A 25,055-nucleotide genomic window follows, 5' to 3' on the forward strand; every position below is an offset into this window, starting at 1 on the left:
CCAATAAGGGTGAGCAAGAATTCGACATTGGTTGCTTTAAGCCACAGTTGAAATGCCATCCCTCAGAGCGAAATATCGTACCATCCATCGGTCAGGTCAGGAAGGCAAAAAACTGACCAGACAAAATGCATCCAGAAATACACGATTATTTTTACTCATTACTGTAGTTTATTCCATTATTTATTTTCTTTATCCTCTCCTCTGTTGCTACCGCGTCTAATACTCTACAACAAAACTTTGTAAGAAAAATCTCTTTATTACAAATCATGTTCTCAAACTTTTGTAATTTATTGTGTTTTTAGTTGTGTTGTGTTCCGAGTTGTTTCACTTGTCAGGGTTATAACGCATCCTCCACTGTCTAGTCTACAACATACAACTTTTGATTAGACAAGTAAACGTATCTCTCTGGGTATCTGGTGTCGTGTATAAACGTATCTCTCTGGGTATCTGGTGTCGTGTATAACAGCAAGACAACTGTAATATCCTCAAAAAGTTCGCAAAAGAAAAATTGACGTATAATTGCAGGATGTTTATTGACGCTGTTACACTCGGTACCACGTGTTCCTGGCAACTGTGACAACCCCCCAGACACGAGGATAATAAGTCCCCTGACAACACATTTTTTTTTGCCTTTTAACTAACTCAACAGGTTATGTGATGAGCCAAAGTGTGAGGAGATGTTTAGTCTAGCTCGAAGTAAACAGTGTGTGCTAATACAATACTTCCATTCGCCCTTTAGCTGGAAATGGGGTGAGTTCATCCACAGGTCAGTTCTTGTGATTAAGATCTCTTGCCTGTTGCTATGGCTTTTGTATAATAAACAGAAGATTATCTAAAAAAAAACACCAGGGGTTTAATTCCACTGTACGTGAGGAAACTCTGGTAGGTAGGGAGCACGTTTGTTTATCTCCATCCGGGTCAATATTCTAACAAATACCTTTTATATGATATTATGACATTTGTATAATAGAATCGAGATTTTAAAGAGAAACAAAAACAATGGTCTCTTTCTAAGCTGTTACAGTTGAGATAATCAGGTTACCTCTCTTGCTGTTGCTATGAAATATATATATATATATATATATATATTACAAACGAAGCATATCTATTCAAGTCTTATGCAGATTATAGATAACTGCGTTGGGTCTCTCTCGCCGCTGTTGCCATGCCAAATGACATTGTTATTTGTGATTTTCGTGAAAGAGAGAGAGAGAGAAAAAAGGGAGGGGAGGAAGGGGAGTAAAGATAGCCAGACCACTGCAGTTTATAGATAATTCTAGCGGGTTGGCCGCCTGGGGGCTGTAGGATGCCCAGACGACACTCTTAAGCACACAGTTGACGTTTTTCTATCAGGTGGAGTTTTTGAGGGCGAGGACATGCAAGGTCGTTGAATTATTCCTGCGCAGAGTGAGGGGCCGGGGTGACTACTACCACCACCACCAATAGCACCACTAGCATAACCACCACCAATAGCACCACTAGCATAACCACCACCACCACCACCACCCCATGATTTCTCCTGACCTACTAGGGTGCCTAAAAGCTCACCCCAACCCTTTGAAGGTGTAAGTGTGTCCCATATGCCTCAAGACCCGTTCGGGGCATTGCGGATACAAGTCACTGAATACTAAGCATTTTCTGGTATAGCTACAAGGATAAAATATATTTAGCACTGCACCTGACCACCTTAACTTTCCCAACTGTAAAGCAAGATACCCATTCATAGCCGGATGGACTAAGGGTGGTCCCGGACGCAATTAACGAAGATTAAGACACGAACCAAAGACTATCCAATCGACCGTCGCATCACACCTTAACTTATACAGCGCCTCTACTTAAAATTCACTCCAAATTTCCCAGCGCAGCCTAACCTTCACCCCTAACCTTCACCCCTAACCTTCACCCCTAATCCCACACAACAATCCCTCACCCACCCACTCCCTTAGATCGTCTTGTCAGGTGGTATAGCCGTGACAAGCGCAGCACTTATTGGATCTCTGCAGTCTTTGGATTTCAACTTACCTCCACCTCCCTCTCTCCTTATCTTCGTCTTCCTCCACCTCTTCTTCATCTCTACCTCTCCCACTAACTAAACCCTTCCCCCTCTTCTCTGACTAGCTGGGCCAGGGTCTTTCTCCGTGACAGACCACCACTTTAATATCACAGCCGCCAGCGTCTTCTTTTTCCTATACCACAGCTGGATATCGTGGTCCTATCCTCCCCCTGGGGTGTAGGTGTATATAGAACTAAAATTGGATTATTAAAATGCGTAGTGGATAAAACTGTCATCCCTCAATGCACTAAGAGTAATCATAGAACTGTACTAATGATTCGAGTCTTCGATATTTCTACAATTGGATTGGGATAATTGGTGAGCTCTGACGTAGGTGAGAAGAGCCATCCATCTTCCTACAATACAGCAGGATTATGAAAACGATTACAGATGAAGTACTTTAAGTACAGCGACACTAATGACACGGCCTAATGTATACAACACTCGTTTCCTGAGCCAACGAACGTTGATTCGGATCCAACTGCCAGTCACTGAGAGGGACACCCCCAGTCGACCCAGCTGCAGAAAGGGAAAGTGCAAGGCGGTAGAGGTCACGCTGCTTTTTTGTGTACTGAAAAATTAGTCTTCGATATGCTATATGCATCCTGACCCTAATGGGCCGTCAGACCTTTAAGAGCTAATTTCACTTTTTACAACAGTATAAATGGTACATTAATCATACCTGCCTAGCCACATTAATATGTACCTGCACTGAACTAAGATGATATCTTACTGAGATAATTTAATTCAATTACATCGCCCTCCACCAGGATGACAGGAGCACGACCTCCACCTCTGACCCTGCAGATGAACATGCTGAAGGTTGTTATATTTAAGTGGTCAGATTATCAATGACATTTAAGGTTAAGTTCAGTAGCATTTAACCCAATCATTCTCATATGTTTTCAACCTATATATTCAGTCATATTACGTTAAGTTACAATATTTTATTTTCCTATAACAAGTATTCGTCAGCTGAAATGACGTAAATTTCAGTCGTACTTTAGACCGGAGAACGAGCATCGATTGGCCGAATTCATGTGACGTCATTCGGAAAGTCCTTTCGCACTTACAGCTTTAATCTTAGAGATGCATGCCCTGATTTTCAACCACTTGTACGTTAAATATTACGCAAAATTAATATGTGACTCACTCAACCTTCAACAATAAGATGACGTCCCAAAGTGACGTCATAGCCCCACCGAGACTACCGAAAGATGGATACGTTAATGAAGTCTCTACTTAGAAGAATTACCCAAATCTTAGGCGTTTCTGAGAATCCCAATTATAAGTACAGTGGCCAGAGCCGGTGGGGCGACGGAGGGTAATAATGTATGACCTGCAAGTCAGCTTCTAGGTGACCTGCCTGACTTACCTGTCAGTTGCCCAAGTGAAAATTATCCTAGTGTTGTTGGAAAGGTCATGTCAGTGTTGGAGTGAAAGTCAGGTCAGTGTTGTAGTGAAAGTCAGGTCAGTGTTGCAGTGAAAGTCAGGTCAGTGTTGCAGTGAAAGTCAGGTCAGTGTTGCAGTGAAAGTCAGGTCAGTGTTGCAGTGAAAGTCAGGTCAGTGTTGCAGTGAAAGTCATGTCAGTGTTGTAGTGAAATTCATGTTGGTGTTGTAGTGAAAGTCAGGTCAGTGTTGAAGTGAAGATATTCCCAGTGTTGTTCCATCGTGAAATAACCCTCCTCACACGACTCTATTCAGGACGAGCAACAAAGCCGAGAGGTTTAACGCTGTTTACACCCGGCTTATCACTCAACTCAAGTGGCCTGAGCGGTGGTGTTTCATCTCTTAACAGTCAATGTCGTAACGACTAAAAATATAACACAAACACAAGAGAAATTACCTAAATTTGTGAGTTTTTACACGAAAGTTTTTATTAACCTTAACCTAACCTAACCTTAACCTAACTTAACCTTAACCTAACCTAACCTTAACCTAACTTAACCTTAACCTAACTTAACCTTAACCTAACCTAACCTTAACCTAACCTAACATGGTGGGATTTTGGGAATGAGCACAGGAATTAACCCAAAGTATTGGGATTCCAGTGTCTTGGCGTGCCAGTACCACACCTTCCCAGTACTTCACCGGCCCCATTATTTCACTATCCCAGTACCACAGCGTCGCAGTACCACATGTCCTCAATATCACACCACCCGAGTACAACACCACCCTAGTACCTCACCACCCCAGTACCACAATGTCCCGATACTTCTTGGTGCCCCATTAGCTGAGCGTCCCGGGAGCCTTGTGCCAGGCTGAGACAATTCCCCCCCCCAACAAACTCGGTCTTAATAAGGCTGGTGAGGGGAGGCGGTGGGACAGGTCAAGAGTGAGCTAGGCTGAGAGGCTTGGTGTTGACAGCTGCAACTTGCCGCAGCTAACACGCTCACTTAAAGCCGAGGGTTTCATACTGGAGCGGCCACATGGCGCAGGTGTGGCCTGACCTGACCTGGGAATTACGTCACCTCTTGTTACTCACCTTCAATAATATAAATGGTAACAGTGTTTCTTATACTGAGAATAATTCGTGAAACAAACACGTCAGGGTTAACAAAATATTTCTATGCTTCGGTCTGCAGTGTTATATAAAAAGATAGTATTTTATATTTGTCTTAACTTGTAATAAAATATGACTCGGTCTGTGTTTAAATACGATAAATTAGGATTATATTATGAAATCCTATCCTTGTGATAAGTAAGTCTGATCTTATGACGACTGTGACCTGATTCGACTGAAGTCCTATAATGAGTAACTTAGTATCTTCTACCTTCATAAGTGTCGTAAGTGAACGGCAACAAGTATAATTAAAATTTAATATGTATCTCCAATCTAAAAAAAAGGTACTTATTATCGTTGTACATTAAATCGGTTTTAAATGTCATTTGAAACACTGACCATTATTTATAGCCGGAAAAAGAACCACTGTCCGGACAACGGTGCCAGGGTACTAAACAGTGTGAGTAAATAAACGATACCTGTTACTGTACAACGAAAGATAAAACTGTTTACGGTACAGTTAATCCTCTTCCATGAATTCACGGAAGTTTAACTCTATTGTTGGTATCACTATGTAAAATATGACAAGATGTCACCTCTGTCTTGGCCGACTCACACTACAGCCATCAATGAACTCTCTCTCTCTCTCTCTCTCTCTCTCTCTCTCTCTCTCTCTCTCTCTCTCTCTCTCTCTCTCTCTCTCTATATATATATATATATATATATATATATATATATATATATATATATAATATATATATATATATATATATATATATATATATATATATATATATATATATATATATATATATATATATATATATATATATATGTATATATGTATATATATATATATATATATATATATATATATATATATATATATATATATATATATTTATATATATATATATATAATTTCATGCACTTTTTTAAATTTAGGTTCGCATGTTACCGAAAAGTGTAAGCTACCTGTACAGACCTGACCTCCAGAAGGACAATATATCCTTTCTAACATTCAGTCAGTGATGTAAGTACATGAAAGTAGCTAGGAACAAACATTCTATAAATCGAGATCTGAACCAGAATAACGTTCTCTTTAATCAAGCGTCGCGCATCTGTGGATCAGCAGCAGGAGAGCCACGCCCACAATCAATACAACTATAAAACTGACGATATACTAGTGGAGGTCAGGTGTGCCGGGACACCTGAGTCTGTTAACACGTTCCTTATTCCAGGTTCTGATGTTGTGTAGTGACAGATGTGAGCAGCACAAAGTTCACTACAGGAATTCACTTGTAAACATGTTGCTGTTCCTGGGAGAGTCGTATCTTGTTAAGGTCGCCAGAACAGCGAAAAACACCTCGTGGTGCACCTGTAATACATGGAAGTGTCTCGTTCTGGGGGACCAACTCAAATTAATTGAACAGCGCAGCTGCAATATTTTGTTTTGCTTTTGTTTTTCTTTCGAACATTTATCGTTTATGTTTTATGGGAGGGGGGGGGCAACAGGAAACGTTTCCACCATAACAGGCGACACATATATCTTACCCCGAGGACGAGTCTCGCTTCAGGGGTATGAACAACATGGAAGCCCTAGACCAATGCCTTTTGAAAACACAAGCTCCATTCTCCATGAAAGTGTGTCTATTGGGGGGAACAGAGCAGAGGAAAACGCCTGAGCCAATGCACTTGTGAACACATTATAGTTTCTCCAGGGAGAAGTGTAGTTTTGGTGGTGGAGAAAGTTCTAAACACGCATTCCTTTCTCCTTGAATAAACGTATCGTTCTGGGGCTGCGACAAGGGCCGACCACCTACAAGGCAAAATTTTTACCCAGTGGACCGAGTGAGATAAGGGTTTTCTTACCTGGGCGGAAGTGTTTTAGAAACTTGGGTACCAGGAAGTGCCTCGCGTAATTTCTTTAGAAGCAGGATTCCTTTCTATCTCAACAGGTGCAACTCTGGAAATACAATAACAGAAACAGCTGCTAATGATGCATCTGTAACATTTTTTTCACCATCAACAGGTGTAATTCTGAAAACGTAAACAACACGTGTATGGATGCTAGCCATAAACCTGTAACAAAATATTTTCTCCCCAAGACAGGTGTAATTTGGTTAACGAAAACAACAGACAAAAGTTTCCAGCGATGCTTCTGTAACACAATTTTTCTTTCTCCCTTCTGGACAGGTGTCGTGGATCCGTAGGCGCGACCTCCGTATCCTGACGGTGGGTCGGTACACCTACACGACGGACCTGCGCTACGAGGTCCTCCACCAGAACGGCACCAATCAGTGGACCCTGAGAATTAAGTCTGCTCAGCCCAGAGACCAGGGCAACTACGAGTGTCAAATTAGCACCAAGCCCATGAAGGCCTTCACCACCTACCTCAGGGTGTTGGGTAAGAGAGGGAGAGAGGTTGTGCCAGCATCAGTCAGTGTGGGTGTATACAAGCTTCGGTAAAAATGAACGAGTGTATATGAGGCCAGTTACATCGTTACATTACTCAGTAGTTCTATTCAGTGTGACTAAGACAACTTCCTCTCTCGTAACAAAATGTAGAATGACAGCAATAACTACGTGACTACACAAACTCTACCTTGTGTATAAACAAGAGCTGTCACATGATAACGCTGTACGTGTATTTACTTCACTTTTTGGTTTCTTTATGAGATTTAACTTGTGCCATTTGGTGACTGTACTGTTGCAGTTGGATCTAAAGGTTAATATGACCTAAAAATGGGTCTCATCGGCCTGATTGCCCGTTAGCGACAGTATGGATACAATACACTGAGCCTTCGGTACACGAGGCGGACATGAGGTCGGTACGACACTCTACCGCCTTCACTTCATCAATCGTAAAGTTAGGTACCTATTTACAGCTGGGTTGACTGGAGGTGCCCCGGGGGAGCACTGTATCCATAGCCCACCAAAGTGTATCACTGTAATCAAGTTACCAAGGCGATGGGTTGGTGTCGTACCCAGGAAGTGTGGTGCCTGTTGTGTGTTGCATTAGATTAGTCATGACCTAAAGTGACAGGACGCATCAGTGACAGGTTACTCACGTAAGGTTAGCATGTATGAGTATAGAGACCACAACAACAACCCGTAACCTCGGCCACTGTGACATCTTCCTCAAGTGAAGGTGATGTGAGGATGATGTACACTGTCAGGCGGAGAAAATGGAGAAAAATAGATATTATGAGTCCGTCTATTGAATCAAATGCAGGTGATCACGGAACGTCTGGTCCACCTGTACCATGACCCACAGGTAGTTCAGCTTTATTACAGAATATCAAAGGAGAGTTTTCACCTTTTTGGCAGTGCTTGTAGACCCAGTCTCAGCCAAGGACACGAATTACGCTTTTAGATCACCTTTGATCTTTTAAATAACTCTGTGAGTCTGTCTCTCTGAAGTATGTGAATCTACTGAGCTGAGTAACGGAGAAATGACGTAACATGACGCTGATGGGCTTTGTCACGTCACTCATATGTGTATGTGTGTGTGTGTGTGTGTGTATGTGTGTGTGTAACATTTGTGTAACGTGTTATTGACATGTCACAAAGGTGACATTCTCCTTGACATACTGACATGTAACGTAGCTTTCTTCGACTAGATCACAGTAGCTTAAGTCCACTTGCAGGTGACTATAACGTGTTGACTTCATATGTAACAAAAACTGGACCTAAACCTTATATCTATCTACTTCGACGAGTAAATTAACTAATGTTTCCTGTGCTATAAATTTAGATGTTACAGACAATGTGTTACGTTGTCAACATTACTGGCCCCGTGTGTTACTGACCTCGTGTGCTATTTTTCCAATGTTACTGAACCCGTATTACAAAACCTGTTTGTTACTCAATCCGTGTCACCGTCCTCGTGTGTTACTAACCTTCGTGTGTTACTGTCCCCGTTTTTAACGTTTTCCATGTTACTGATCCCGTGTTACTGACCCCATTATTGGCCTCTGTTACAGAACCTCGTGGGGAAATCCTGGGGTCACCTGACCTCTACGTGCAGAAGGGAAGCATGATCAACCTGACCTGCATCTTGCATGACCTGCCTGAACCTCCCGCCTACGTGCGTTGGTACCACAGCAACAAACATCACAGCAACAGGGTGAGTTACAATGTACCACAGCAATGGGGTGAGTTACAATGTACCACAGTCTCAGAGTAAGATAAGACTTACCACAACAGAAGGTTAAAAATACCACAGTAACAGCTGGGTGAGTTACAATGTGTCGCATTTACATTACAAGTTTAAATGTACCAAAAAATAGTTATTACGGTATGTACCTTTCTCTAGACTCATCACAATTTATCAAAATATCTTGTAATTAAGAAAACAACTCTAATATGGTCCTATTGGCTTGTAGTCATAGATGTTTCCCTGACTTCACGTGACTTGTTTTTACTTAGTTTTATAAAACACGGGAAAAATAATGATAGACGTAATTAGAGAGGACTGTAGGCGTCTGACGACCAAGAAATAAAATTAAAGTTGATCATCATGCAATATTGAGGAAATCTTTAAGAAAATTTGTAATAAGGGTTGTGAAATTCTTGCAAAAATTGGCAAAGATGTTGCAAAATTTCAAGTCGAGTTGGAAGAAAACATCTGACGGCCACAAGTTGTAAACAAAAGTTGTTCCTCATGGAAAATAAGGAAACTTTTGTATGAACAAAATTTTAAAATTGTTTGCATACATGCAAGAATTTTTAAATTTGTTAAGAATTTTGCAATATTTTACATTCACATCTTGGGCAATCCGCAAACTCGGATACATTCACATATGAAGATACTTATACATTATTATTATTATTATTATTATTATTATTATTATTATTATTATTATTAGGCTGGTATATAAATGACCTGCCAAGAAACTCATGATTAATCTGTGTGTAGTCAAGTGCACCGAGTTTAAATCAACCAATTGAAAAACTTATGTGATTAAAACAATCTTTTCCACACATTATTGTACATTTTATCAGGGCAGCTAATGTGGATATTGAATATGCAAATTAAGTGTAATTAGCGTGAGAAAAAAATCCTGTGTCCATAACCTAAGACAATAGCCTTCTTGAAAGGTAATTGCTGAAGCTAAATATTAATGGTAAATGTAACTAAGATTAACAGTCACTGACCTTTGTGCACCATATGAGACAGCCCCTGAACAATGCACACTATAACGATGAACATAATAATGAACACAGTGCAGCTAAGTAATAGACAACACAAAACAACACACAAATGAACACAAGACAACACAGTAATGAACACAGGAACACAGCATTGTAACGAAAAGCACACAACACACAAATGAACACAGCACAACACAGTAATGAACACATTACTACAACGAACACAACAACAACATAACAGTGAGTAGCCCCAGAACAGAGAACAATTAAGTGCTTTACTGGGACAGTTTCCTCTGGGTGACCGAGACTTCGCCTCTCGTTATTGTGTGCCTAATGTGTAAGTTTCCTGTACTGCTGTTGTTTTCCTCCTATTAAGACCACTGAAAGAAAACTGTTCCAGGAACTACTCTCCGAGATTTATGTCTGGAGCACATGATGATAATAATAATAACAATAATAATAATACTAATAATAATAATAATAATAATAATAATAATAATAATAATAATAATAATAATAATAAAAATAATAATAATAATAATAATAATAATAATAATAATAATAATTTTAATAATAATAATAATAAGTAAATAAATAAATAAATAACTGAAACGCATCAAAGAATATACAAGAACAACAAATAAAAAAGTACTTATTTCCAGAATAGTATATAAGCATTTATACGTGTGCTTCACCGTGTTGTGAGTTACAGAACGTTATCAATAAATAAACAAGCATTTAACAGACACAGTTCACTGAAAAAATATCATAAATCGCGTTTATGACTGCGTTTAGTCAGCTGAATGTCCACTTTTCCAGACTTATTTCATGTTTTTTTTTTCATATTTGAAACATATATTTTTTCTAGCGGCAAATGAATACTGTTAGGGCTAAATCTCATGATGCGAGTCACTTACAACAGCTTTAGGAAACTACATAACTGTAATACGCTTATATTTTTATGGATATTGTACGTCACACACACACACACACTCACACACACACACACACACACACACACACACACATCTTTAAAGGCCTAAGACGCCGAACTGTTAGAACGAGTCTTCGAACTGTTTATCTGCTTTAAGAGACCTCTTTAATATCTCACTTATGTTTGATACAGTTTCGAACAGGAACTCTTGATTGGTTAATACATATTACAGTCAACACGGTTAACTCTTCTAAAACACTCAATTAAAACCTAAATAAACTTACCTAACGTATAACACAACCTAACTTTGGTCATATTATATTAAGTTTTGTTTAACCTTGTTGAGGAACTTTTAAAACTAATGATTTACAAGAAGCGAATATTTCATAGTTTGGGGTCCTGTAGAAAGAGTTTATTGCCGTTGTATTTCTGAGCCGTCTGCTTATTAATTATAATTCATAAAAGCTGTTTTTCACGGGAAAGTATCCTATTATATTGGTGAGGTTAGGCAAGCTTAGGCTAGGTTAGATTTGGTTACGTTAGGATTTATATAATAATTGTGTGTGTGTGTGTGTGTGTGTGTGTGTGTGTGTGTGTGTGTGTGTATTTCCATACAGGAGGCAGCACCTCAAGGCACTTGAAAACTTTCACCAACGTAGTCTACGTTCCATCCTCCGAGTTCACTGGGAAGACAAGAGAACAAACGCCAGTATTCTTGCTGACACCAACTGTAGGAATATCAAGGCTACCATTATCCATGAACATCTACGCTGGACTGACCTTGTTACCCGCTTGGACGACAGTAGACTACCAAAGCAGCCACCTAACGAATAGTTAACGTAACGTCGACGGGCAACTGAAAAGGTATAAGGATAGTCTTAAGACAAACCTGAAAAAGTGCCAAATCTACCCCCTCATCTGGGAGACGATTACTCCACATCGTAAGGCTTGGAGGAGCACCACACGAGAAGGTGTCAATACTTTCGAGTTAGCCCGACTGCAAACCGAGGCAGACAAGCCCTGCACATGTGCAACATATGTGAACGACTTTGCCGGCCCGTATTGACCTCTTTAGTCACCTCAAAACTCACCAGTGAAGGTGACATCCCGAATAACTCATATCATTGAATCGTAGCTGGTTGATCGTCAAACTCGATTCCTAGTGACAGCAAAGTGGTAGTAGTAGTAGTAGGGGTTTCTGGTATGTGGGCCAGTGAATCATCAGTTACTAGGAACTACCACCCTGACGATCAGTTTCCATGAACACATTTAGAAGGGCAGTTTTTGTGTTTAAGTGGAGGAGTTCATGGTAGTGGAGCAGACACCCACCATAACGCCAACACGTCCGCTCCCCAGAACCAATAGCCCCAACAACACCCACACGCCCTCCACTTACCCCAACATCCACAACACCAAGACTTCCTCCAAACATTCCCACAACACCAACACGCCCCCTACCCACATCTAACACCCCAACCCACACATCTTCCACCAACACCCAAAACCTACAACACCTACACATCCTCCACACACACACACAAACACACACACACACACACACACACACACACACACACACACACACACACACACACACACACACACACACACTCTAACTACGTCCAACACAACACCCAGACCTCTTCCACATGAATAGTCACCTAGCTCACTTGCAGGGGTCTTTAGGCATCAGTCCCCACTACGGCCACACCAGACTGCTGCCCTAATGCTTCACTTCCAAGCCAATGAGGTAAGGGTGACTTCAGAGGCCGTCACTGAAGGCTTTTTTCCTCTTACATTTACTGTATTACCAAGTACACGAGGCTCGGCTCCGTTCCACACAATAGGGATCACTCTAATTTATTCGTTTTTTTTATTTTTTTATTCCCGGATACATGAGGCTCTGCTCTGCTCTGCTCCTCTTTACTCCTACAAAAAAGAGGCTTTACTGTGCCTATTAATCTTCATGTGTGCCCAAATACATGAAGCGAGGCTCTCTTCCTCTTTACTCCTACACAAAAGAGGTTTTACTCCACCTCTTAACCTAACTTTACCACCAAATAAAACGAGAGGTTGGTGGAAGCACTGCGCACCAGAAGCTAACCCACGCACAAGCAAGCACTAAAACAGATTCATTTATTCTCGTCTCAAGTTAAGTGAAGCAAAGTGGATTAAGACTCGGGCATTCCTCGAACGCCTCATAACTATTCAACTTGGCCCACTCAAGTTGGTTCGTCAGTGGAAGTCGAGGCTTTCATCCGCTCTGTCACTTTCATCACTCAGTTCTTCTCTTACTGTCCCAATGTTGCATCTCTAGCGTCTCCTGCGTAACTGTTATGGGTTCTGTTCAGTGTCTGTAGTTAATGGGTGATGGTTTTGTGGCTGTTGGTTAGAGTTCAAGACATCTCTGTATTTGTTTATTTCTCTATATATGTGTCTGATTATCTCTCTCTCTCTCTCTCTCTCTCTCTCTCTCTCTCTCTCTCTCTCTCTCTCTCTCTCTCTCTCTCTCTCTCTCTCTCTCTCTCTCTCTCAACTGCACAGGGGTTCTACTGTACACAAACAAGCCGCAGGTCAGTGGACAACGTGTGCTCATCTTTAATGTTGTGACCATCAATATTTAGAATGTTATGAGACTGCTCTCAGAAGGAGTCAACACACACACACACACACACACACACACACACACACACACACACACACACACACACACACACACACACACACACACACACACACACACACACACACACACACACACACACACACACACACACACACACACACACACACACACACACACACACACCATGATAACAATATATATAATCAGCTCACAGAACAGGTCAAACACCACAGAAGAAAGAGATTAGAGACTTAAGACGAGAGATTATTTCCTTACATCTCCTGTTGACTCTTCTCTCAACTGGGTGGATGAACGTCTGCCAGCACTATTGTCGAAGGAATTTTTGTCATCTATCTAATATACTATAGGAATAGCCTCGTGTCTGTCTGTCTGGCTGTCTGTCTGTTCTGGGCAGCCGAAACGGCACAATCGTTTTCATCAAACTTGGTGGAAAAATCGCAAAAAATTCGTAGAGAGGAACAAACCTGGTCCCATGACGGTGGTTTCTTTAGGAAGGCATTAATTAACAATTTCATTTACGATGGAAAACGATGCAAGTCTACGGACTTGGCGCACCCTAATTAACCATTCAAGTCTACGGACTTGCCGCACCTTCATTCGTTGTACGCTGTCAGCCAGACTGAGGTTGCGCAGTAGCCAAACACGAGCGTTGAAACTTTCACCGGGCACGAAGGGCCCGCGATCACTTGTGTTTTACTATTTTTTTCATCTTTCTCGGCCAAACTGTTCAGAATCGAGCCTCTGAGTAGAGAACAATACTGTCTTTAGTTCATGTCGTCGTATATGTTTATAATAGGGATTTAAATTATCTTTGGGGATATACGAATACAAAGGGGTTGTTACACTCTCTTGGGATATATTACAAAAGGGTATTAACACTCTCTCGGGGATATTTACAAAAGGGTATTAACCACACTGTAAACAATTATATTCCCAGATGAGCGATGATCTTTTAACATATTTTTGGGCACATGTACTGACAAATATCTACTTCCATGTTAAATTGTAATATGTTTTGATTGTTGTGGAATAACATGATGATCTAAAAAAAATTGTAAGGGGTTTCGGGGTTTGAGATACTGGAAAATTGAGTTTTGCATGTCGGCCATCTTGGAATTCAAAATGGGTGCCCAAAATAATGTTTAAGTGACCAAAACTGTATTTCTTGTCTATCAAATGTTAGGTTATATATAAAAATCAACTTCATTTGAGGTTTAGAAGCTGAGAAATTTGTTGTTGAAGTTTTGTGTGTCGGCTTGAGGAGAAACAACACGACCTTTCTGCCCATCTAACTCGTACTCATGGTCTCATCTGCCTGATACACTCTCTCACGGAGCATTTAAATCATCTTCACCCAGTCTAGGGGAGACAAAGGGACCCAGAAACTCACCAGTTCACCCACAAAAATACTTTCGCAACGAGTAAAAAAAAAAAAAAAAATATTGGAGAGGTCCTTTAGAAAGTAAGAGAAGACCTTTAGGCAAACTGGGATTTCTCTAAGCGACTGAAAAAATACATCCAGCTCTTCCTGGTTCACGGATCTTGTAACGAGGGTTTTGTCTGCTATCTTATTCAGCTGTTAATTGTTAAGCTGTTTCCTGTTTTATCTTTATTGTGTATATTCCTGTCAGTTACTGTTATCACCGTTCTTGTTAGTTATATCATCGCCCAGTGATATTGTAATTAGATTTGTATTGTCTTATATATAACCTAACTTTATCAATAATCTCCCTCTTCTACTGATATCGTCTTATCAGTGTTCTTGGATTCTTCCTCGTTTAAAATTCTAGTGGGGATTTTTTGTCATATTTCTATTCCATCTTTATCATAAATCTCCCTTTTTTATAATTATTCTGTTCTTTAATCCCTTCTATTTACTGTTATTATCTTTTTATCTCTTTTGGTCAGCCTATTTACCCCTTAGTGTTTAAATTGTCAGGTGGTCGTCTGTAGCCAGTGACCTTTAACGACAGAAATAAAAATACGGATAAGAATAAATAAATAAAACATGACACAGTTGGCTTATAAAAAAACATCCATCACCGCTCGCTATTGTTGACACATTTAATCTCTCTCTCTCTCTCTGTCTTTCATAGTTATCTACCTTTGTTTCTCTCTCTCACACACTAATCCTTCTTTCTCTCTTACAATGAGTTTTTTATCTCTGTTTCTCTTCCAAAATAGATTTATTCTCTCTCACTAAACTCCTTGTCACTAGTTCTTAGAAATTTGTCTTGTAATCCTCGTCATACTCTTTCCTAAGCTTTCATTTCCTTCACCTTCTCAGTAATCATTTCCTCTCCACCCAAGAATAAATCCCACTTCACTTCGACAACACTAGACATTATCACCGCTTCTCCATTCCACCCCTTCCTCTCTACCCCCCCTACCCTACTTCACTCTACCACTTCTTTCTTTGCCCCCACTTCACACTATTACCACGTCCCCACTTCACTCTCCCTGACATCACTACCACCATTCATACCATCACTAACACCACCTCTCTTCCGCCAACAGAACATCAGCTACAGCAGCAGCCGCGGCGGGGTGTCCATGATCGTGGAGAAGGGCCCTACCACCATCAGTTACCTGTTGATTACCTCCGCCAGGGTTCAGGACACGGGCGTCTACACCTGTGCCCCTTCCAACCATAACGCCACCATCATCACTCTCCATGTCCTAAATGGTGAGTCACTGTGTCATGAATGGTAAGTCATTGTATCCTGAATGGTGAATCATTGTGACCTGAATGGTGAGTCACTGAGTCCTAAATGGTGAGTCACTGTGTCATGAATGGTAAGTCATTGTATCCTGAATGGTGAATCATTGTGACCTGAATGGTGAGTCATTGTATCCTGAATGGTGAATCACTGTGACCTGAATGGTGAGTCGTTGAGTCCTTAACGCTGAGTCAAAGTGACCTGAATGGTGAGTCACTGTGACCTGAATGGTGAGTCACTATAACCTGAATGGTGAGTCACTGTGACCTGAATGGTGAGTCACTATAACCTGAATGGTGAGTCACTGTATCCTGAATGGCGAGTCTTTGTGAACTAATTGGTAGAGGAAATGAACTTAATGGGACTTATTTCGTGGAGTGGATTTGGTCTACAAGTTTAACACACACACACACACACACACACACACACACACACACACACACACACACACACACACACACACACACCCAAACACACGGACACACTCAACAGGTAAGAATGACACTCGAGGGTGCCACTCATTCATAAAGTCATTTAGCGTGTGTGAGTATAAACAATAGGACTTGGTAGGTCACGGTAAAGGTCCTCCACTTGACACAAAACTCTCTCACCTGTCTCTTTGTGTTGGTGTTTTTTACCTGGTGTAATGAACCTAGTGAGTGGCACTTGGTGATGAACTGACTGTCTGTATGTGTCTCTGTCTGACTGTTGCGTTTTCTATTTGTCCGTCTTTCTGTACGTCTATGTGTGTCTGTCATTACGTCTGTTTCCGTCTCTATGTTTCTATAGATCTGAATGTCAATCTTTCTGTTGGTGACATGATTAAAAGAACATTAACTGCCCTTATGTCTGTCTGTGCCTCTGTCTATTGAGTGGCCTGACTGACCAAATTCTGTCTGCATGTCTCATTGCCTGTCTTTACATATTTTCTTTTCATATTAAAAAATAGACTTCACATAAACTCACTCACTCACTCACTCACTCACTCACTCACTCATCCATCTATTCACTCACGCATTAATGTTCACTTACTAACGCTCACTTACTCGTTATCACTCGCTCACTAACATTCACTTCCTGACGTTCACTTCCCCACCCACTCACTCCCTGACGCTCACTTCCCCACCCACTCACTCCCTGACGCTCACTTCCCCACCCACTCACTCCCTGACGCTCACTTCCCCACCCACTCACTCCCTGACGCTCACTTCCCCACCCACTCACTCCCTGACGCTCACTTCCCCACCCAACTCACTCACTGACAGAAAACACTCTAAAATTTGCACAACGAAGCAACAAACGAGCATAACTCCTTGTTTACATTAACAATATACAACTTTTAGGCTCAGTTTATACCCGTTATACGTATACATATATTCACGAAATAATATTATAGTGACAGAGTGTGTAGGAGAGTTTTTATACAACTTTTTGTTTGTCAATAATTTTAGTGTTTTTTCTGAATGAGTGAATTTTTAGGAGTTCTGGGATATACAGCTTGTGTCTGACAGCTCTTAATATAGTACACTGGGATATTAGGATATAATACTAGTGCTCTATTAATTTGCAACATTTCTATTAATTTTTATCATTGCTCTATTAATTTGCAACATTTCTATTAATTTTTATCATTGCTCTATTAATTTGCAACATTTCTATTAATTTTTATCATTGCTCTATTAATTTGCAACATTTCTATTAATTTTTATCATTGCTCTATTAATTTGCAACATTTCTATTAATTTTTATCATTGCTCTATTAATTTTCACTATTGTTCTATTATATTTGTATCATTATCATTCCTTATCACTGGTCAATTATTTTTTTATTATTGCTGTTAAATCTTCACCATTGTTCCAATATTTTTTTACCATTGATCTGTTAATGTTTGCTATTGATCTATTAACTTTTGTCAATGCTCGACTAATTCAAGACTCTTCTTATATTATTATTTTTGGGTCTTACTTTGCTATTATTTCTATTTCTTAGATGGTAATTAAAACTTGTGATTGACCAGCAGTGTTTCAAAGATTAAATCAGAAAGATATAAAACACAGGTGATGTCAACAGTTTCTGATTGGCTAACCAACTCACCAACACCTGAAAATCTAAAAACACAAAATTACAAATCTACTTACAAACAATTACACTTATACCCAAACACACATTCCATATACATGCAGCCACACAGAGACACTCAAAAACACCCCCAAACACACTCAACAGGTAAGAATGACACTCGAGGGTGCCACTCATTCATAAAGTCATTTAGCGTGTGTGAGTATAAGCAATAGGACTTGGTAGGTCACGGTAAAGGTCCTCCACTTGACACAAAACTCTCTCACCCGTCTCTTACCTGGTGTAATGAACCTAGTGAGTGGCATTTGGTGGAGCCCTGTCTATCTGTATGTATATCTCTATCTACCTGTTGCTGTTTCTCTTTATCTGTCTTCATCTGTGTGTCTTTTTTTTCTCTTTTTATCTCTCTCTATTTTCAATCTCTCTCAGGTGAGTGGAAACGTTAACCATCCAATCATCTCGTATTAAGAAGAATCTCCAAAAAATGGTCTCATATTTTTCCCCGTCTTATCTTGTATTATTACGTTCGTTGGCAATGGATGTTATATCGTGGCTTTATTCCTTCTCGTATCCTTTCATCTTTCTATTGCGTTCACTTTGAGGTTTTGGTTAACGTGAGGAATGTCTGCAAAGAAGTCGAAAGGAAGGAGGGGATGAGGAAGACAGAAAGAGAAAAGGAGGAAGACGAAAAAGGTGAATGGAAACGAGCGAAGGAGTGTGTGGGTGAGAGGGGTGTTAGTTTGGAGTGTGTGTGTGGGTGAGAGGGGTGTGAGTTTGGAGTGTGTGGGTGAGAGGGGTGTTAGTTTGGAGTGTGTGTGTGTGGGTGAGAGGGGTGTGAGTTTGGAGTGTGTGGGTGTGGGTGAGAGGGGTGTTTGGAGTGAGTGTGTGGGTGAGAGTTTGGAGTGTGTGTGTGGGTGAGAGGGTGTTAGTTTGGAGTGTGTGTGTGGGTGAGAGGGGTGTTAGTTTGGAGTGTGTGTGTGGATGAGAGGGGTGTTAGTTTGGAGTGTGTGTGTGGATGAGAGGGGTGTTAGTTTGGAGTGTGTGTGTGGATGAGAGGGGTGTTAGTTTGGAGTGTGTGTGTGGATGAGAGTGGTGTTAGTTTGGAGTGTGTGGGTGAGAGGGGGACGTTTGTATGGAAGAGTGTGTGGGTAAAAGAAGTGTGATCATGGATGAAAGTCTGAGACATACTCTACACACTCCATCGTACAAATTAGTTACTCAAGACAGTTTGGATTGAGAAAAACTACTACAATAATATCGATTCCATTTTTTTCGGGTTTTTCATTTCAAATCTCTCTCTCTCTCTCTCTCTCTCTCTCTCTCTCTCTCTCTCTTATATCCTCTTCCTCATTCCCTCTTAACAGTTTTTAATTATCACAGAAGAGTAATATTTTACGCACAACAGTTTAGAAATAACATAAAACTATTTTTTTTCAAATATCCTGACTGAAGTAATTAAATATATATCATGATTTTTTTTTATCCTCTTTATACTAAACGTCACAACAAACTCCTATATTATATTATACACAGCGGGAAGGCCAAATGAGTCCTGCTTTATTACAGTTTAATAATTTCAGTTATATTTTTTTCTCCCTTTGAAATTAATTTTTTTTTTTTTCACTAAATGTGGCAACAGACTCTTATAATAAGTTCCTATAACAGGCTCCTATAAGACACCTATAACCAAATCCTATAAGACTCCTATAAAAAATCATTTAACAAATTCCTATAAAACTTCTATAACTAACCCCTAAAACAAACCCCAGATAGACCCCTATAACAGACCCCTATAACAGACCCCTATAACAGACCCCTATAACAGACCCCTATAATAGACTCCTATAACAAACACCTATAACAACAAATACGCAAAATAAAGGCAAAACAAACCCTTCTTATAACAACCCACAATATATCACACTGTCACATATACGAAGAATTATAAAACACCTACTTCATTTTTTGTTTCATTCTTATAAATCTAATAATTTCCTTTTAAATTAATGAACGTGGGAGAGAAATTAAAAAAAAAAAAAAAAATATATAATATATATATATATATATATATATATATATATATATATATATATATATATATATATATATATATATATATATATATATATATATATATATATATATATATATATATATATATATATATATATATATACGTTTTAGTAATTAACGATGTACTGAAAGGGCGAGCGTTGGATTGTTAAGGCTTTTATGGCGTTTTGTACACCATTAGCTGTCAAAATAGCTTCATGTACACCATTAACTGTCAGAATAGCTTCATATACACCTTTAACTGTGTCTTCATAACTTCATGTACACCATTAGCTGTCAAAATAGCTTCATGTACACCAATAATTTCAAGCCATCATAGCTCCATGTACACCATCACAAGTTCCTCTACACCACCATCACGCCACAAAGTGTTATTCCTCACACCATCATGTGCACCATTAGTTCTCACCTCCCCGTCACTCAGCCTCGACTACATTAAAGGCTATGTAATATTCAGGCGTGAGTTAAGTTCCCTGTGCTTCCTTTCTTGCCCCGAGGAACTGAGGTCTGTGCTGAACGTTGAACATCTAGAAGATAAAACACGGATTTGTTGTGTGTGTGTGTGTGTGTGTGTGTGTGTGTGTGTGTGTGTGTGTGTGTGTGTGTGTATAAAAGAACGTCGGTTTGTTTATTTTTTTATCGTGTGTATGTTGTAAAAATTCCGTTATTAAAGTTTGTAGAATTTTTATATATAAAGACAATATTTCCGGTGGATTTTATTTCGTATACACCAGAAGAATGGTGTCTTCTAATCACCATCCTTTCACCATCCCCCCTTAATCACCATAACCCTCCCCATCACTTTAATCAACATCCCTCACCCCCTTCCTTCCCTCTCACTTAATCCCTTACCCTCGCTAGAACCCCCCAACCCTTACTAAAACCTCTCACTTCTCCCCCAATAAGTAAGGGGATAATACTCTCCTTGCTTACCTTGACACACACCCCACCTCGTTATCCTTATGTCTCCCTATTTTCTCCCTCTCCTTAGATTATTCCCCTCATTTTTGCCCTAGATTATTCCCTTCTCCCTTTATTATTCCACTCATTTCTCCCTAAGTTCCCTACTATTACCTTATACTTTCCCTTCATTATTATTCATTTTTTTGTAACTTTCCTTCTCTCCATCTTTACTCTCACTCTTTACTCTCACCCTCTTACTCTCACCCTCTTACTCTCACTACAACTTACTTTATCTCTATCACTTCTATATTCTTCTCAATTAATCCTACTTTCACCACAACTCTCATCAAAACTTTCTATATTATCAAAACTCCTCTCACAGCGACGACTCTCATCCCCTACTCTCACTCCTTATTCTTACCATTACTCTTACTCCCCTACTCTCACCATTACTCTTACTCCCCTACTCTCACCATTACTCTTACTCCCCTACTCTCACCATTACTCCCCTACTCTCACCATTACGCTCCCTACTCTCTCTCCCAGGCGAGCACCCGGCGGCCATGCAGACCAACAGCTCAGCGGACCACTACAAGAGCGTCGCCCTCATGATGGTGTCTGTCTTAGTGAGAATACTGTGGCACGCTTGGCTCACCGGTACTTAAGTGAGTTACTTATAATATTTAAACAAATCACTAAGAATTTCCAAGTGAGTGATAGAGACTACTTATATTAGTAACTAGGGAAATTTACAAGAGTCACTTAGATTACTTAACGGAGATACTTAGAATGAGTGTAGCAGAACTGTGGCAGTCCTGGGTCGGAGCATACGAGTCATTTAGAATACGTATGAGAATTACTTAAAAAAAGTTATCTAGCTAGCTGGAGCAGCACCAAGGCCTTCTGTGATGAGAGAGAGAGAGAGAGAGAGAGAGAGAGAGAGAGAGAGAGAGAGAGAGAGAAAGTACTGACTAAGGCTTCTGTAAATATGAAGTCCTTACTTTTATACAACCGTCACCACACCTCTCCCTTCTCTCCTCCTCTTCCTTCCCTTCCTCCACCTCCCCCCTCAACCTCACTCCTCCCCCCCTCTCTCCTTCTCCTCCTCCCTCAACACCACCCCTTTAAAACAAACAAACGAAGAAAACACATTACCACCTTTAGTTAATCTCAATGCAATTATCAGGAGTGGATAAGCCAGGAAATTACCCCTGAACTGAGAGAACAAAATTTCCCCGCTTTCCGTTTATTACCCATCACTCGTGGTTACCAAAGACGCTTCACTTTATAAGAAATATTTCCTGTTTTATATCCCGTCTTTCAGCTCCTCACACGAGACCAAAATGTTTATGAAAGTGTTTACTCTTTGAACTATTTTTTTTCCTTCTCTATTTATAATTGATTTCCTTAGGATCAGCCAGTTTGGAATTTTATATCACCTGAAGATTAGAAACCCAAGTTTATTTCACCTGATGATTATACAACACAATGCTAACTGGAGGGTTGGGTTGGGTTGGGGTGGGTTGGGGTGGGTTGATGATAACAGTAATGATTAATGATAATAATAATGATAATGATGACAATGACATAACAGCTAACCATAGTCTTTTTCTTCTATCGTTACAGCGGACTTCTCAAGCACCGGAGAGAGCAGACTTGTGGAGAACGTGTGACTTTTATTCTCCTTATCCTCTCCCCCTCCCCGCTCACTGACCTCTTACGCTGTGTGATGATTACTGTGACCTTTGACCTCCCACAACCACCCCTCACTCCCCTACCCTCTCTGTGACCTATCACCTCCCTCACTCACTCACTCATATCGCTACACGACCCACCCTCCTCTCCCCAGCCCCCCACCAGACCCACTCCCGCCCACACTCCAACCCACTTAGAATGACCCCAAGTGTTTTGTACATACCACGTAAGCTTCACCTTTCACTCACTTTGTGCTCACTTCTACTCTCTCTCTCTCTCTCTCTCTCTCTCTCTTCCCTTACTTTGGTGTGTTCTGTGCTCGAATACGCTCGTTCTGAAGCAGCAGCTGTAGATGAAGGAGACGAAGAGAAGGTTGATAAAGGAAAGGAGAAGCAGATGAAGTCGAAGAAGAAGGAAGAGGAGGAGGAGGAGGGGATAAAGAAGATGGGGAAGGAGTGACAGGAGGAGGAGAGGGAAAAGAAGAACAGGATGAAGAGGAGAAGAAAAAGAGGGGAAGAGGTGGTGGAGGAGGAGAATAAGAAATTGAAGAAAAGAAGAGAGGGAAGGAGAAACCAAACCAAGAAGAAAGTCGGAGGAAGATGAGGAAGAAAGGGGAAAAGAGGAGAAAGAGGAAGTTGAAGAAAAAGAGAAGCGTGTGAAAGAATATAAAGAGAACAGAAGAGACGCAGTAGATGAAGCGGCAGTCGTATCAGCAGGAAGAGGAACAACAGGTAGTAGGAACAGCAGCAGTTAGCAGGTAAAGCTCTGGCAACGAAGGAAGCAGCAACGATGATGAAGGAAAGGTTCTGTTATGTGTGTGTGTGTGTGTGTGTGTCAACGTTTGGGCGTCACCCGCTGAACTCACAGAGACCATGGGTGATCGTGGTGCTTGATCGAATTTGTACCCATATCTAACAATAACCAATTTTAATAAGAACCAGTCTTAATTGGCACCAGTCCCAATAAGTATCAGTACTAATAGGCATCAATCCCAATACCTACTGGGACTGGGGCCTATTAGAATAAGGGTCTATTAGGACTGAGGTATATTAGGACTGGGGCCCATTTATCCTGACGCCTACGATCATTCATGAGTTACCTAATTTTTTGCTGTGAGGCGGAGTGGTGAAGACAAGTGATGGTGTACATAATTTTTCTGACCAGTTTTGTTTGTATCGTGAAGCACCAGCAGCAGCAGGGGTAATAACACGAGGGAAAAAAAAAGCAAAAACAATAGACAATTTTACACAGACTTGGTGAATTTTGAAGTGGTGACCCCGGCTTGGTGAAGAGGCCGGAGGGAAGAGAACTAATCCGTCACTGATTGGATAATGGGTGTTATTTGGTGTTATGGTTTAAGGTGAAAATTATAATAAAAGATTGTGTTTTTAAGGATTCAGTGGACTAGTTTGATTGGTGACTCTCTGTGTGACGTCAACTGATCCAGGTAAAGACTTTTTCCCCTCGTCTTACTGATTAGGTGACGAGAAAAGACTACTTGAGTGATGAAGGAAATACGTTGCTTTTTAAAGGTGCTTTTTGATTGAACAGAAAATCACCCGTACCTTGATATCATTGATGAATACGTTAGGCTGATGATTACCAAATATGCTTTGTGATTGGTGTATCTGCCTAGCTGATATTCAAGTCTGGTTTGTGATTGGTGCATCCTTTTAGGTGATATCCAAGTCTAGTTTGTGATTGGTAAATCCGCCAAGTCGATGTTCAAGTTTAGTTTGTGATTGGTGTGTCCATTTAAGGCTGTCCAACAGTGACTGGTTGATCAGTTCGGGTGACGTCACTACGAGAGAGTAATCTGCTCACACTGCCGGGTGATCAGCTTACAGTGTCAGGTGTGAGTAATGAAGGTAAACCGTATAATGAGGTGAGGCAGGAAGAGGGTCTCACCCCAGTCAAGTTGTTGCGTATCTACTGCAAAGTTTTATGTCAATGATTTCTCTCTTCATTGTCTTAGCTAGGAAAGTAATTATAGTTGAAGAAACGAAAGTGTCTATTAATGTGACAAATTATATAAACTTTTGACGGTGAAAAGCATAACCCAAGGAAACTCACAAGCTATCCGTGAGTGAGTGAGTGAGTGAATGAGTTCGTCTAACCATGAGAAAGCGAAACCCAGGAGCACCTTAATTAAACTTGTGTATTCATAATTGTCAACTAAAAAAACATTACTAAGATTATGGACATTTATGTTTAATAATTATAAGGAAGTACAGAGCTGCTACCATACTGTTTTAGGAGACTGTGTGTGTACGTGAATAAGCAGACGTTT

The 25,055-nt window shown here is 40.4% G+C and overlaps 1 protein-coding gene across 1 annotated transcript in view; it reads left to right on the forward strand.

Annotated features, from left to right (window-relative positions):
- The window catches only part of LOC121876560 (zwei Ig domain protein zig-8-like), a 45,490-nt gene extending 22,264 nt beyond the window's left edge, over positions 1–23,226 (forward strand). Inside the window, exons 3-7 of the mRNA XM_042381760.1 lie at positions 6,753–6,963; positions 8,543–8,685; positions 15,812–15,980; positions 21,617–21,735; positions 22,697–23,226. Coding sequence (XP_042237694.1) covers positions 6,753–6,963; positions 8,543–8,685; positions 15,812–15,980; positions 21,617–21,735 — 642 coding nt within the window. The 3' untranslated portion in view covers positions 22,697–23,226. The remainder of the gene's footprint in view (positions 1–6,752; positions 6,964–8,542; positions 8,686–15,811; positions 15,981–21,616; positions 21,736–22,696) is intronic.
- The last annotated feature ends 1,829 nt before the right edge of the window (positions 23,227–25,055 follow it).

Source organism: Homarus americanus, unplaced genomic scaffold (assembly GCF_018991925.1).
Source record: "Homarus americanus isolate GMGI-L3 unplaced genomic scaffold, GMGI_Hamer_2.0 scaffold28, whole genome shotgun sequence".
Taxonomy (NCBI): domain Eukaryota; kingdom Metazoa; phylum Arthropoda; class Malacostraca; order Decapoda; family Nephropidae; genus Homarus; species Homarus americanus.